This window comes from Phoca vitulina, unplaced genomic scaffold, assembly GCF_004348235.1.
Source record: "Phoca vitulina isolate PV1807 unplaced genomic scaffold, GSC_HSeal_1.0 scaffold4, whole genome shotgun sequence".
Lineage (NCBI taxonomy): Eukaryota > Metazoa > Chordata > Mammalia > Carnivora > Phocidae > Phoca > Phoca vitulina.
In genome coordinates, this window is record NW_022589707.1 from 33,371,597 (window position 1) to 33,388,281 (window position 16,685).

Consider the following 16,685-nt stretch of genomic DNA (forward strand, 5'->3'; position numbering starts at 1 on the left):
TCCCTTCTATCTGCCTCCCTATCCATTAACAGATGTTCCCTGTATTGGAATGGGGTGGATGATGACCTCATGTTTAAATAACTGGATATATATTTATTTGATTATTTCAGGGCTTTCTAAAATGCCTTAGTGGCAGCCTTCACGGTGAATGCCAGTCAGTGAAACATACAAATCAGGGAAGAGAAATTTCCTATGTATTGTAGCAGTGCATGGATCACCTTGTTTGGTAGCCCTCAGTTGTTTTGAAGTGGCAGAATACTCAAAGTACAATGCTGCATTACCTTAAATAACTTAGCACCTGGAAGTCAGGTAAAATGTTGCTGAATGTACAAATGAGTGAAACATGAGAAAAGCTATTGAATCTTCCTTGCCAGAAGTCCTTATAAATAGAACAAGTCACCATCCAGTGGGAGACTGAAAATTCCCATGCTTGAATGCAGGAAGATGGAGAAGGTCAAATATTCTCCAGGATCTTTTGGGGACTTTTTATTCTTTAGTTTGTTGATGTCTTATCCTGGGATGGGGAAATGGTTCAGCAGTGTCGGGAAGGAGGCCTCTTTAGCACGATGTTGGTGAGATCCAGGAGTAAGTGTGGGCTGAGAGTAGCCCAGGGAATCAGAACTGTGGAACCAGTGAGAAAGCCAGACTTCAAATTAGTGATGGCTGAAGCCTAAAACTCAAGGTCAGTTGATATCCTGAGGGCAACCAGGCCTAGAATATAGACTAGGATTTCCCCAACTTAGAGCTCTGACAGAATATGGTGGAGGACAGGGATGCTACTCTTGTTGGAAAGTGAGTAACTCCCAGCTATCATTTCCCCTGGGGCTTACCTGGTGCTAGGCTCTGTTCAAGGTGCTTTCTATATGTTATCTCATTGGAGCTTCTCACCAGGCCAATGAGAGAGGGGATACCTGTACAGTCATAGGTGAAGAAGTGGGTTTTAGGAAGGTGGCATTTCTTTTCTAAGAACATCAGCTAATATTGAAGATTGCATGGGACCGGGCTTAACGCTCCAAGCCTGGGCTGCTTATCCCCATGCTGTGCTGCCCCCGGCATTGGCTTGTATTGCCCTGTGGGGTTGGTTAGCCAGGCTCTTCCCTGACGAAGTCCTATCAGGCTTGAAGGACTAGAGTCTTTCCCACCTGTGCAGAGCCAGGTGGGGTGGAGCATCTGAGGCCATTTATAGGCCCCACGAGCATGGTGGGCACAAGACCCAAGTACTCTTTCTCCCAGCACTCTACTCCTGGGCTGGGCTTCTCTGGGACCTTTTGGGGCGAGGGGCAGCTGTACTTTTCTTTGAGCTCTTCCTTGATTTTTTTCCCTTCCCACCCCCTACACACAGGGCCTCTGAGGGAGGTATACTACCTCTCCCAGCTTTACGGATGAAGAATGAGCACTTTGTGAATGAGCAGACCCATCCTGCCCCCTCTGCGTGTTGTCTGCCACGTGAGAAGTCAGCAAAACTCCTTCACGTCAGGATGCTGAAGGAAAAAAATGATCCTTGACTAGGAAATGGGGAATAGGAGAGGAAATCATGCTCTTTTGGAGACAAGAGAGGATTTTATAGAAATATGTTCAGAATGGTTTTACAGAAACTGCCCCTATCCACACTGAGTCGGTTCAAGAAAGATTCATTTGTGGAGGGTTGAAATGTTCCTATTAATATTCCTTATCTAAGAGAAACAGAGGAGTCTACTGAATTTCACAAAAAGGTAATATGAAACCTGATCTCTGAGGGTCTTCTTTAATATTTTGCTTCCTCCTTTGTTGTGGAGAATATCTTTCCGTCCTTTATATGCCAACCTACAGCACAGGGAAAAGATAACATAATCAGTATGAAAGTAGTAGCAAAAGAAAGTACCCATTTGCATTTCTGGCAATAACTACTTTTGATCTTACATCGTATTGGTCTATAATATTTAAGGTGCAAAATCCCGAAGTTATTAACCTACTTTAGTTTGCTGAGGTCAAATAAGATTAATAAAATATAGACTTTCTAAATTTAAATTTTAATTATGGAATATTTTAATCAGAGAAAAATAACAGAATCTGAAAGGTGTTCGTGTATGTACTCACCACTCAGATTTAACAGTGACTAATATGTTGCTATATTTTCTTCAAACACCTTTATTTTGGGAGGAGGACTATTAAGAAAACAAGACATCACAGGCTCACTTGACATCCAGCCCTCTTTCCGTCTGTCCCCTCTCCATCCCTCCTTGGTTCCGTCATGGTGCAGATGTATATTGTTTCCCTGTGCATTTTTTGTATTTCGAGAAACTGGTTGTGGAAATTTCGAGTGAAATTTACTTTGCAAACACATTTTGTGATAACACGATCAGTGTAAAGCCATATGTATATTTTTGAAGTTATTTTTCTGAGAGATATAATTATTAAAGCACCCAGTTATTAGAGGAGGTTGAAGTTCGTAAAATAACTACCAAAAAATGAGTTAGACTTTAAGGAGTCTGTTCCAGTTTCTCTTGCCCTCAACCCTCTGAGAGCCTTATAGATCTTTCCGTGTGTGTGTTGTGTGTGTGTGTGTGTGTGTTGGGGGGGGGGCTTCTGGACGAGGTTCCTAGAGCACATGAGTTCCACAAGGACAAGGACAAACAAGAGCCTTTTTTTTTTTTAAACATAGTAGTTTTTAATTCCATCTAATCTGTTTGCTAAGGTTAGGGGCAACTTGGTATTCACATGCTATTCACCTAACATTTCCAATAGTTCTCATCCTCTTTCAGAGTTTATTGCCTCTGGTTGGTAGTGGGCTCAAATCCTGATTTTTCAGATCCTCATTCTCAGGAATGAGAAAGTCATGATCACTCTGTCTGCAGATGGGCAGATTTCTATGGGTGAAACCAAACCAAAGGATTGCCCGCAGTTCTACTGGCTGTGATGAGTGGCACCCAGGAGGGGAGCTAATTCCTCCTTGGTATTGGCTGATTTCATAGTGAAAGGACGTGCGTCACAAGATGGATGCACTTTTAAAACTTTATTTTATTTTATTTTTTTAAAAAATCTTTTTTTTTTTTAAAGATTTTATTTATTTATTTGAGAGAGACAGAGAGTGAGAGAGAGCATGAGAGGGGAGAGGGTCAGAGGGAGAAGCAGACTCCCTGCCGAGCAGGGAGCCCGATGCGGGACTCGATCCCGGAATCCCGGGATCATGACCTGAGCCGAAGGCAGTCGCTTAACCAACTGAGCCACCCAGGCGCCCAAAACTTTATTTAAAAAAGTAATTTCAGTACTGATTTTCAAACCAGATCTGTGGCACACCCTCTGGTCTTTTTATCCTCAGCTCCAGCTGATTCCCTTCGGAGTTGCTTCCAATTTATTCTCTAGAAAGCATCTCCTTTCAATAACTTCCACTGGGGGTGAGTACATCTATTTAGCTCAATTGTTATTAGGTTGAACCATGTGAAATTCCATTTCCGTAGGTCAAAAATGGTTGGATGTCAGTAGTTTTAGTGGTTCAACACAATCGGTTTGGGGAACCCTAAACATTTACAGGTCAGAGGACTTTCGAGCTGATGAGTCCCATCAAGATCATATAGTTGTCCAGCTGCCGCCATTTACAAGCAATCACCTTGGCGCTGGCCGGGGATTGCCCAGTTGTCCCCTGACAAACTGTGAGGTGTGGTATAAACTGTCAGGCTCTAGGAGGTGCTGGCTTAAAAGGCTCAGGATAAATGGGGGGCGTCCTTTGGGCCCAGAGGACTGTACCCACATGGCAGGGCAGGCAAATTGAGCAAACTCCCTGAAATGGCTCAAGTTCATGAGGCCTAAAGGACCTGAGTTTGCCTCAGGGTCTGAGAATTTGGATCAGACAGGACCTGTTCTGGGCTTCTTCCATCTGAATGGAACCCTTCTCATCCCACAGTGTCTGAAATGCTGTCTGTAGGATTCAGGCCATACACCTGCCTACACAGGACTCACCTGGGCAGAGGGCAGGTGGAGATGAGCCTTTCTGCCCCAGTGCGTCCCTTTGGCATAGCTGGATACCAACCTACAGGGAAGGCTTCAGCATAGGGTTCAGAACAGGGTCCTGGATAAGAATTCAAACTGTTTCTCACGTTCTTCTGCGTAATGATCTCTGTTCCTTATTGCTAGAGAACGATGGACACACCTCTAATCTAAGTAAAAAATCAATGCATTTTCATTAGAGAAAATTAGAAAGATGTGTGGACATGTAGAAAAAAAAATCTCCCACCTTCCTACCACCATAAATAATTACTATTAATACTTAGGTAGATTTCTTTCCAGTTTTTAAAAACATTTAAAAAAATTCCTAGTTACATGCTAAGTCTATATCTTGGTACTGCTAATACATATATACTGTATGTGATAAAAATATATAGAGTACTCTAGATAAAATACACATTGCCCAGGAATACATACTACTATAGAAATTCTACACAGACTACAACATACATTTTATATTCCTATCTTTTTCACTTATGGTAACTAAGTACTCTATGAACACAATTTTTAAAGGCTGTGTAATATTCCATCAAGTGATTTTTTTTCCTCCCATTGTGTAGTTACCCATTTCTCTTTTTAGAATACTGCTTAAGAACATGAATTCTGGACTGTTGGGTTCAAATCCCAACAAAATGGTTGTGTGAACGTGGCAAGATACTTAAGCTCACTATGCCTCTGTTTCTTCATCTTTAAAAGAGGCATAAGAATTCTATTTATTCTGTTGTGGAAAAGAGACCATAGTCTTCAGATTTATTTATTTTTATTTTCTTTGTTTCTTTTTAAATTTTTTTTTCATAGTCTACAAATTTAAAAGCCAGACTTGGCCATTTACAAGAGCTGCGTTGACAGGAAGAAGGAGGAGAACACTTACTAGCCACAATCCAGGTTCCTAACATAGCAAGTTGCAAGCAGGCTTCTACACCCGAATATATCAAAGGCCCGCTGCAAGGTTTGCCTTTAGTCAGGATGGAAACAGGGGCCCAAAGACACTAGGGTGGGGCATGGAGTCAGGAGCTAAAGGTATTGAAAACATTCTGTTCAACATAACAGAATTTGTCCTTGGCAATCTTTAAAATAATTATAATATTTATACAGCAGAGTGAAGCATTGAATATTTACAAAGGGGTCATGGTGTTGAACAGGGAGCAGAACATTAGCATTTATTTGTTAGTTGAGCTTTTTAACTTCTGTGAAGGAAGGACTGATTTTCTTTTCTTTTTTTTTGAAGATTTTATTTATTTGACAGAGACAGACACAGCGAGAGAGGGAACACAAGCAGGGGGAGTGGGAGAGGGAGAAGCAGGCTTCCCGCGGAGCAGGGAGCCCGATGCGGGACTCGATCCCAGGACCCTGGGACCATGACCTGAGCCGAAGGCAGATGCACTGATTTTCTTAACTCAAAGGGTCGCTGTGAGGACAGAGTGCATCAAATAGGGGAAGGCAATCTCTTCTTGTAAAGGGCCAGGTAATAAATATTTTAGGCTTTGCAGGCCATATGCGAAAGCAGCCACAGAATATGTAAATAAATGAGCATGGCTGTGTTCCAATAAAGCTTGCTTTATGCATTGAAATTTGAATTTCATGTAATTTTCACATGTCACAGATTATTATTCCTCTTTTGATAAAAAAAAAAAAGATTTAAAAATGTAAAACTTTCCTTCCAACTCACAACTGTGCATAAGTAAGTGGTGGACCCCATCTGGCCCCTGGGCTGTAGGAACCTCTGGCTCAGAATAGCCCTCGGCACCCATTAAGTGCTGTGTGTGCGCGTGGGCTCCCACAGTCAGAGCTGTTACCACGTCACCGTCTCTACCCTAGGGCCATGCAGTGCCAGTCCTGGAGGAGGCCAGGGTGGCCGCACGCAGGCCCCTGCATCCCTTTGACCTCCTGGGAATCTGTCCATAGCAGCCATAGCTTCATCAGCTCTTGGCTTCATCGTGGCAAAGCGCTCCCTTCCAAAGGCTGCTTGGTGAGCTGTGCTGGAATCCGGGGACCGGGCTTCCTGACCCATGAGCTAGGCCTGCTCTGGAGCGAAGGTAGTGCGCGTTCTGTGTCCTCTGGCCTACCTTTACCCTGTGCTCTTGCTGGGCATGGGTGACGAAGAGAGACAGAGACACCTGCCATGCATGGCCGCGGCTAGATCACGTCCTGTTCCAAGTAACAAGGGAGGGGAGAAAAGGGGCTTCTGAACAAGGTGCTAGAGACCCGAGCTGGAAGTGAAGGGAAGAACCAGTGGGGAGTCACTAGCATGAGCCACGGCGCTTGGATGGTGCAGAATCCTGGGTGTGCTCAGCTCCGTAGAGAAATTGCAGATATCTTTATAAACTTTGACAGCATTATTTCATTATTCATGAAGGCTTTTTTTTTTTTTTTAAACCATAACCAGCTTCATTTTAAAGGAAATTTATTCTCAAGGCATTTTTTAATTGAGTTTTTATGGTAATTCTTTGTGTTGACTGTTGAATCAACATTCCAAATAAACTATTCACGTTTATCCTTTTATTCAGTAAGTCTCAACTCTGCCTGTTCAATAATGAAGTGAGAGGAAACCCAGAATTTTCTGAATTGTATACATGGCAATTGCATGGCCTTTTCGGACCTCTTAAGAGTAATTTTTATAAAGGACATTATTTTTTAACTAAGGAAATTTGCCTTAAATCCAGAATTTTTGGTGTGATCTACCATTGTGTGCCCACGTGGAGTTATTTATGAGTGTGCGTGTGTATGAGTGTGTGTGTGTGTGCACATGTGTGCTTCAAAGTGGTATTGTGAAGACTTTTGATAACTCTGGAGACGTAAGTTTTTTGAAGGCGATTACTATTTTATTTATTTATTATTATTTTAAATGCCTCTGAAAAATTATTTTATTTTAATTCCAGTATAGTGAACATACAGTGTTATATTAGTTGCAGGTGTATAATATAGTGATTTAAATACTATTTCGTGTTTGGATGAAACTGATCATGTCAGGCCCCATGGGCCTCATGTAGGAATAGAGAGCCAACCTTATTTGATGAGAGGAAGAATGAACCAGTGGCTATGAGGCATCGAAAGGTCATTGGCACCAATCCTCTGCCCTTTTGTTGTCTCCTTGGCACTCCCGTACATCCAGTCCTTGTCTCAGTATTTCTTTTCTTTTTTTTTAAGATTTTATTTATTTATTTGAGAGAGAGAGAGCGAGCGAGAGAGCATGAGTGGGGGGAGCAGCAGAGGGAGAGAGAGAAGCAGACTCCCCGCTGAACAGGGAGCCTGACGCGGGACTCGATTCCAGGACCTGAGCCGAAGGCAGATGCTTAACTGATTGAGCCACCCAGGCGCCCCCTGTCTCAGAATTTCTAAGGACAGGAACTTCTCAGCTCATTCTATTTTTCTTTTAGCTGCACAGAATAATATTCATCCTTCAGATGCCTGCAGGCAGTAGGAGTAGTTCAACTCACAACGCCCATCCCGCCTCGAACACCACACCACACAACCCTTTCTTTTCTCCCTGGGCCAAATAACTAAATTAGTTTTTTCCCCCAACTTTTCTGTTATGCCTTCTGTTCAGACATTTCTGCCTCTTTCTGGCCGCACTTGTGTGCATGATTTCCTGCTGGCTCGCTGTGTGTGTGCTGGAACTGTGTACTGTGTCCAGATGGGGCCTGACTTGGGACCAGTCTGTGGAACCTCCTTTGTTCTTCTTGTTGTGCTCCTCTTAATGAAACCCAGCATGCCAGAGGCTTCTGACTGCCACGTGAAATGGACTCTTCTTGGACTGACTGTCAACTCTGACTCCTCGTTCTTGATGCTACCAACGGTCTTGAACTCTCCTAGGTTTCAGAACAGTTCCAGGGAGGGGGTTCCTTTAGTGACAGTAGGTGGTTGCAGATGGTCCTAGAGCTCAGTTAAGCCAGAGGTAGTATCCAAATGATGAGTGTGGACTTGCCAAACCAGGGGAAGCAGCCAGGTTGAAGGGCAGGAGGTAGCAGGTGGGGGAATGGAATAACAGAGGCCAGGCAAGGAGAAGAGCAGGTGGCGCTGAAAGGGAGGTACAGTGGGCAACCGAGGTGGTTGAGAATCTGCTGTCCTATACCCTTAGCATCTTACCGGGTATTTCTTTCATGCAGATCTTTTGTATTTTTACCTAGAAGAATAAAATTTTAATGATGAGGAGCTGGGCTCTGATGAATTATTCATAAGCCAGATTTCCCTTATTCTCTAGATGTGTGCTTGAATTTTAAAAAAAAATTTTTACAGGACTTTACATTTTTGTGATTAAACTTCTTGCTAATGTGGCCCATCTTCTTTTTCTCCAAAGACCTTTTGAACCTAAATAGGAAAAAAAAAAAAACACTATAGAATTCAAGTGGTGACTCTGCCACTTACTAGCCATGATTTTGCACAAGTGCCTGGGTCAGAACTCTCAGCTGTAGGAAGAAATGAGTAACATTTATCTCATTCATAATACTCCCCTCATTGGGTAATCAGGAAGATTAAATGAAATCCCACATTTAAGTGCCTGGCATGATGCCCACCAGGACCAGTCCCAGCTGGTCACAGATTTTTTTTTTTCTGCTTCTCAGCATATTCGCCATCTTGCCCATTTGTAGGGCAGATTTGAGAGGGTGCCTTCTCTGTATTCATCCAAACTGTTGATTTTTATTGAATTTAATGGAGAGAGACCAGGGCCAGAATCCAAAGATTTCTAGAAGCTGCTTCTAGGACTCTTTGGAACATTGGTCTATGTTGGGGACCACGAAGTCGGATGCTATCGAGAGCCTCCTTATATAAATGTGCAAAGTAGCCAATGACAGAGGGTGGGGCCTGCATGTCCCACCTAGAGCAGGCTTCTTCTTCTTCTTCTTCTTTTTTTTTTTTTTGAGTAACAGATGATTATCAACGTAGTTTTGTGTTTTGTACATATTTAGTTAAACATCGATTGCATGAGATTTTGATGTTTCTTTTTCACACAGTTCTTTTCTTTTTCATTTCAAGTCCCAACCTAGACCCTGTGGAAATCTGACCCTAATTCAAACAGTTCTTTTTTAAAATCTTATTTTATTTAAATTCAATTAATTAATATTTGGTGTATTATTAGTTTCAGCGGTAGAGGTCAGAGATTCATCAGTTACGTGTAACACCCAGTGCTCATCACATCATGTGCCATCCTTAATGCCCATCACCCGGTTACCCCATCCCCCCACTCCCCTCCCTCCTGCAACTCTCAGTTTATTTCCTATAGTTAAGAGTCTCTTATGGTTTGCCTCCCTCTCTGAATTCGTCTTGTTTTATTTTTCCCTCCCTTCCCTTATGATCCTCCATTTTGTTTCTTAAATTCTATACGAGTGAAATCATATGATAATTGTCTTTCTCTGACTTACTTTGCTTGGCATAATATCCTCTAGTTCCATCCACGTTGTTGCAAATGGTAAAATTTCATTTTTTTGATGGCTGAGTAATATTCCATTGTGTGTACAATGTGTTAATGTAAAGTCCTATAAAAAATGTACACACACACACACACACACACACGCACCCCCCACATCTTCTTTATCCATTCATCTTTCGATGGATATCTGATAGAGCAGGCATTTCAATAAAAGTCACTGCCTAACCAAACCCTTGTTATAGGGAGTCAAGGTTCCAGCTCCACTAGCTGGTGGATGTAAGCCCCTAACACACTCTTGCATTTGGTTATGGTGGAGGGCAGTGGCTCTCAAAGTATGGCCCAGCAACCATCAGTAGCACCTGGAAACTTATATGAATGCAAATTCTTGGGCCTCACCCCAGACCTACTGAATCAGAACCAGAGTGTGGAAGGGGCAGCGATCTCTTGGAACAGAGCCTCTAGGACGTTCCGACCACTCTCAAATTTGAGACCCACTGATTTAGGAACATGTTCTCAACTGTGGCTGGACATTCGATCATCTGCGGAGCTTTAAAAATCCAGTTACTTGGTTCCCACCCACAGTTTCTCATTGAACTGATTTGGGGTACAGCCTGGACATCTGGATTTTTCAAAGCTCCCCAGGGGATTTTCAGGTGCATCCTAGGTTGATAACTGCACTTCTAGGGAGCCTGTTGAAATGCCCATGTACTCCGTTCTCCTGGGTGGGAGGTGAGGAGTGGGATGCATGTGTAGTCTGACAGAGCTCCCAAGTGATCTACTGTACCAATCAAACCCTGCCTCCCCTTGGAGAACATGACCTTAAACTACCAGCCTCACCAAATATCCTTGAGAGGGCTTTTCGTGGACTGAATATTCACTCAATGTGATTTGTTTTAAAGGTTGCTTTTAATGCTATATTTGTTCAGCAAATGTAGACGCTCATATAGCACAAATATTAACTCCTAAATTCTCAAAGGCTTTCCCCACAATATGCCATCTGGCAAGCATTATTGTAATCATCTCTTTATTATCCACACTAATGAAGGACTAGCATGGTATTGGTAATTGAAAAACACAGATCATTTAAAAATCATTCAGGCTAGTGCTGGCCCTGCTTCCCCAACCAGGAAGCATTCAGGAGTAGAAAATATTGACTGATGACAGTTTCCTACCTTCCCTGTGGAGGTACTAATACATCTTATTTTAGTCAGAAATGTGTGCGATAGAAGAAGCGAGAGGCTTCTAAATTATAATTGCTTTTTTTCTGAATAAAGGAGTCTGTTTTCTCGAGAAGCCAAAAGCACAAAGCAGATAAACAGTGAATATATTTAAAATGCATTTGTACGTTGGAACCAGTGGATTCACAGTGTGCTTTAGTAGAAGTTGCATGGGATTTGAGGAATCAGTGGGTCTGGATTCTAGACCTTACTCTGCTAATTGCTTGTGTTATTTGAAATGAGCCATTTCACCACCACTGGGCCTCCAAGTGTGGTCCCCATCCAGCAGCATCAACATCACTGGGGAATTGGTTAGAGATTCAAATTCTCAGACCCATTACAACCCTTCGGAATCAGAGACTATGGGGTGAGACCAGGACTTGGTGCCCTCTAGGAGATTTGAATGGCTGCTCAAGTTCTATCATCACCGTTCTCTACCAAGGTGCAGTTTTCTCATCTATAAAATAAGGCTATCAGTAGATAATGTCTGAAGGCCATCCCAGCTCTTCAGTGGCCTTGATGTATGGCCTGAAACGGGTTGGAAGATTCTCTGTCTTGGGCCTTGAACCTTTCCTTGGATGTGTGATTGAAATAACTCAGCTAAAAAGCTAGCGTGTGGGTAACAGAAGAGAAACAGATCTCTGGGAGCTCTATACCCAAACACCTCCTAGAATGTTCACTATAAAATAAATTGTGTTTTCTTCAACTGCTTGGTACCATTTTCCCAAAATGAAAAACCCCGGTGCTTTGGAAGGGGAGGCAGACGCTACCCCCTTCTCTGGGGGCTGAGAGCTGTCTGTTGTGATTCACGGAGCGGCGCTTCTACAGGAACTAACAAATGGCGTCTCGGAAGGATGTACAGGGGTACACAGGCTTCAATGAAACAAGGGGAGATTGCAAGCTATTTATCAAAGCTCTTGCAGCTTCCATTTCAAGACAGGTGGAAAAAAATAACACGGAACAAGAAAAGAAAATAAATCTGTATCCAGAGCATCTCATAAATAAGAAAGGAGTGGGGAAGCTGTTGGCCTTGCTGGATTCTCAGAGTATTTTTGTCACAGTATAGAAAGCTTTCAAATGTTTTGGCATGTAATTCATGTACTTTTTTTCATTATCAAAATCTGTGGTTATAAAATCATTTCACTGGCTATTAAAATCAAAAGAGAAAAAGGAAACAAGCATTTCAAGGAGAGGGAGACTGGGAAAATGATACCTGAAGTTAAAAGAGAGGGAGAAGAAGAGCGAGAGAGCAAGAGAGCGCGTGGTTCACCCACAAATACAAAATAATTTTTTTTTTCATCTAAAATGCAGTGATGCTTTATAATTTAGGACAAGTCATAGGAAATCAAAGGGAATTTTCTAATTGGCTTTTGTTTAGTAAGAGCCTATTTGCTGGAGACAATAGGGCATGGTTTATTGAACATGAGAGAGACTTTGGTCTGTTATGTCTGGGAGGGATGGCGAAATTTTAACTTTTATTTAAAAGGATGGATCACAGGCCCACTTTGCCGGAGCGAATGATGTTGGTTGCGCAGAACCACAGCCGACGAGGACCTGCATTGGTCCTCTTTGTGAAATTCCCAGCAGTGTCCAGTTGACCAACGACTTGCCACTAAAATCCTGGTTAAGAGCCCATGCTCTGAGTTCAGATTCTGGCTGTGCCGCATACTGGCTCTGCAGCCGTGGGCAGGCTCCCCACGTGCTCAGCCTGGTTCCTTGTCTTTCAGAGCAAGATAATAATAGAACCTACATTGTGGGAGTTTTATGAGGACGAAGGGTGAGCCTATGCAAGGTACTTTACATCAGGCCTGACGCGTAGTAGGCATTATTGTATTGGGACTACTTGCCAAATAGCTCTGTCTCTTTAAAAGACTCCTAAAAATAAACTACATGATTTCTTAACTCTACGACCTTCTGAGAGCACTATTTGATACCCTCCATGTGTGCCTAAGGAGGGGTGTGATTGGTAGGAGGCTCCACGTGGATCCTGGAAGCACACGGACACAAGACAAATGACCCTTGAGCCGTGGGGGCTGGCTGCCTGGTCAGCTTCCCCGACATAGCTCTGCGGCGTTATTCGAACTGGATTCGGAGGAACTGATTTTTATCATTTGACTTCCTTTTTGTGTGTCTATTTTGGGAATGGACTCAGACCAACGCTAGAAATAGGTGTGAAGTAAATGTCATGTTTTTCTCGTTTACATTTGACACACTCTTCTTTGTTGGCTGGGCCATGTTCGTAGCAGCTAATATTGATTAGCCTATATTTTTCTCAAGTACACTTTTCTCAGACTATGTGAAGTCTGAACGCTAACAGTACCAAAATAAATGCATTCGACTTATAAGCCAGGGGGAGGGAACAAAGTAGGAACAAAAGCATGCCGAGCCATATTGTCCAAACAAGACATTGCCCGCTCTGCCAAATCCAAGCTGAGGCCCTGGGCGAGCTCCTTGTCTCATCTGAGTGGCAGTTTCCCATCTGTAAAAGTGGGGATAATAGTAATAATGCCCAGCGCCTAGTTATTATTAGAGAATACATGTAAAACACCAGCTAGTGCTGGCCCTCAGCAAGTACTCAGCAAATACCAACTTTTAACATGTTACTTTAAAATGTTAAAATCTAACATATCAAAGTCAAAATAATAAATTTATGTATAATGGAGGAATTCCACTCTTTTCTTCTAAAGAACTAAAGCTGTCATAAAACCTTTTGTTACGAGTTACTTTTTATTTATTTATTTATTTATTTATTTATTTATTTTTAAAGATTTTATTTATTTGATAGAGAGAGACACAGCGAGAGAAGGAACACAAGCAGGGGGAGTGGGAGAGGGAGAAGCAGGCTCCCTGTGGAGCAGGGAGCCCGATGCGGGGCTCGATCCCAGGACCCTGGGATCACGACCTGAGCCGAAGGCAGACGCTTAACGACTGAGCCACCCAGGCGCCCCCACGAGTTACTTTTTAGACAGAATCTCTGGTCATTTCTTTCCAGCCTTTTGATCTCCTTGTTATTGAATACAAGCCTGATGCTCTTCCTCCAGTGGGTATCAGATGAAGGCTGAACCCCACTGCATTTGATCTGCCCAGTGATTTTCATTTTTGTTACAATTATATTTATTTTAGGAGATGTATCTTTCTTATCATAAGTGGTAGTATTTTGGTATTTTAAAATCTTTCCAACATCTTTTTTTTTTTTTTTAAGGTTTTATTTATTTGAGAGAGCACAAGCAGTGGGAGAAACAGGCTCCCTGCTAAGCAGGGAGCCCTACGTGGGGCTCAATCCCAGGACCCCAGGGTTATGACCCGAGCCAAAGGCAGATGCTTAACTGACTGAGCCACCCAGGTGCCCCAAATCTTTCCAACATCTTAAATTAATCAGAATAAAATGCTAAAATAAAATATTGATATCACTGCACTGACCCAACTTGCTATAGAGATATGGACAGAGATGCTCTCGAAACTGTGAAACGGGCCAGTAGACCTATAATTTTAGATGTCCTTTATTAGCTCATAATTTTTTTTTCAAAGCAGAATGGAAAAGACGGTTTAAATGTACTCTTCAATAATGTAGAAAAGTGTCGGTTGTTTGAACCTTGAACAAGCGAACAAGAAGGTCTTCCTGTACTTGAATTAGAAAAAATTGCAGTGAACCAAAATTTCCCTGGCAAATCAGAGATTCAAGCTGTTTATTAAGACATATTCAGGAACAAAACAAAAATAATGTAGTTGCATACAAATTACCTGGGTTATGAGGTAAAAGCAGTTTTCTTTATTATCTCTTTAACATTTCTTTTTCATCTCCTTAACACCAAAAAAAAAAAAAAAATGACTTCTTTAAATCATTTACCATTTAGATCTGAATTTTGGGGACAGATCTTGGTGATCGTTTTCAACGATTAATGGTGGAGAGTGTTTGCAGCTCTGAGCAGTAGTCTTATGGTGTTTACTGAGTGATCTTGAGCATTTGGAGAATTTGCTGGGCATATTTGTAGCTATTATTTTGTCTCTGTGGCTCTTGGCACTGTGTGTAGTGACCCCAAAGCCAGAAAGCTGCCTGACAGCAAGCTGGTGTCAGGACCGTGTAGACACCTGAATTTTATCAAGTGTGTATGCTCAGAGGCCTGCAGCTGGTGTAAGCCTGGACAGGTCGCGACGTCCATGGGCAGGTGTGGCTGTCCTCAGCCCTGACACCTGAGGATGAGGAAGTTAAGGTGCAGAAGGATGAATGCCAGAGATGTGGCCTCATCCCAGGTCTCCCTCCCCAAATGTTATTGGTTCCATCAACAGCACAGCCACCAGAAGGGCAGTTTTTATATTATTTTCTTTTCCCCACAGGGCCCTACGTCTAAGAATAATCTTATATTTCGCTCTTCAGCTGAGTTTCCTAACCCCGGATAGGAAAGCTGCACCTGTAGAAAGTAAAGCCCCCACGGCCACCCCAGGAGGTTCACGTGAAGATAGAAAATGTCACGCTCCTTGATTATTTGGAGCTGGGGAAAGAATTAACCTGATCAAACATTTTGTCTTAATCACAGAATCATGTCAACCCCGCCATGGACTTCACCCAGACGCCTCCCGGGATGTTGGCTCTGGACAATATGCTGTACTTTGCCAAGCACCACCAGGATGCCTACATCCGGGTAAGCATGCAGTCTTTCATCTGCTGTAGTGTTCCTACTAAATTTGAATTTCTAACTTACAGATATGGAGGGATTACCTTTAGATGAGTGGCTCCGGAGTTTTGGCTTTCCCCATTCAGTAAAAGAAATATTAAAATTAAATGAAATCAATAGGGACACTGAAACCGAGATTTTTAACTTAAATTTTCTCACGCGATGACATTAAAAAAAAAAAAACACACACACACAGTAGATACCGGAAAACGTCTTATATATAGTTCTACAATGAATTATGATGAAAACTCTTAAATAGCCAGGAAGATAAATGAACTATCTATCCCAAACCTGCACAATCCCAACTTTAGTGGAGACCCCTGAGGCTTATTCCACTTGTGGGAAGAGAGACCGAGGATTCTCTCTGGTTCTGCTTCTGTTCAGTCCAATGCCGGAGACCCGATAGGATAAACAAAAAGAAAGAGAGGAATGGGAGAGATGGGGAGGGAAGAGAAATGCCTTCTCTCATATTTCATAACAAACTAGTGAAACTCCAAATACCGAGAGAGAGATTCCTTTGTGGGCAGGGCAGAAGGAAACCGGAAGGTGCCCCCTGCTGAGTGGGCAGTGCAGGTGTGGCCAGAGCCTGTAATTCATGGGACACTCTGCACAGTGAAAGATTGTTCTACCCAGCAGCGGCCCCCTTGAAAAAAGTCATGCCAGATTTCTGAGTTCCCTGTAGGCACTATATTTTAACTTTATGTGTTTTTCTATATATGTGGTTTGATAAGCTTTGATTTATACCGAAATATTATTTGTAATTTGATTATGTAAAGGATTTCATGCATTCCTGCGAATGGTCTGGGATCAGGTGCTTGGTCAGAAATGCAGTCTTTCATAAGAAAATTATTTTTTCATGAAAGTTTAATTTGGCTTATATGCGTGTATATTTATTGCACAGATTTTTTTTTCTAGGAATATAATCTGCTCTCACAGTAAGTAAATTAATATTTTTGAGATTCCATATAGTATAGCCTTGGAGGGTTGAGTGTGAAAAGAAGAAGCCAAATAGATATTGAATTTAACATTGATTAATGTTTGTGGATGAAGGTTTCTAAAATTAGAGCTTATTGATGCTGAATGTATTGTTAATTTCATAAAAAGCATATGTCTCATGAAAAGTAATTTAACGTTTGGAGCCCATTTTCCTCAATGCATTCTCTAAACTGTTATAAGTAAAATTAATACATGACCACTTGAAAGAACTTGATATCTGCTAGGGACTTAAAAGAAAAAACTATTTGTAAAGAAAAATGTGGCCCTTTTTGTCCACATGCCCTTTTCTATTGTATTATTATTTTTTTTCACATGCCCTTTTCTTTACTGATTAGACAATATCTATATGTGATTCTATCTATATCTCTATATCTATAACTGAGATGTCTGTTATTTTCTCAAAAGTGTCTCTTTTCCTGATGTTTTCTGTGTCCCATCTGACTTTGGGAC

At 42.0% G+C, this 16,685-nt stretch overlaps 1 protein-coding gene across 7 annotated transcripts in view; it reads left to right on the forward strand.

Annotated features, from left to right (window-relative positions):
• ELMO1 (engulfment and cell motility 1) overlaps positions 1–16,685 on the forward strand; it is a 514,971-nt gene that overhangs the window by 235,409 nt on the left and 262,877 nt on the right. For all 7 annotated transcript variants that reach the window (XM_032401761.1, XM_032401766.1, XM_032401767.1 and 4 more), the window contains one exon: positions 15,102–15,206. In XM_032401761.1, coding sequence (XP_032257652.1) covers positions 15,102–15,206 — 105 coding nt within the window. The remainder of the gene's footprint in view (positions 1–15,101; positions 15,207–16,685) is intronic.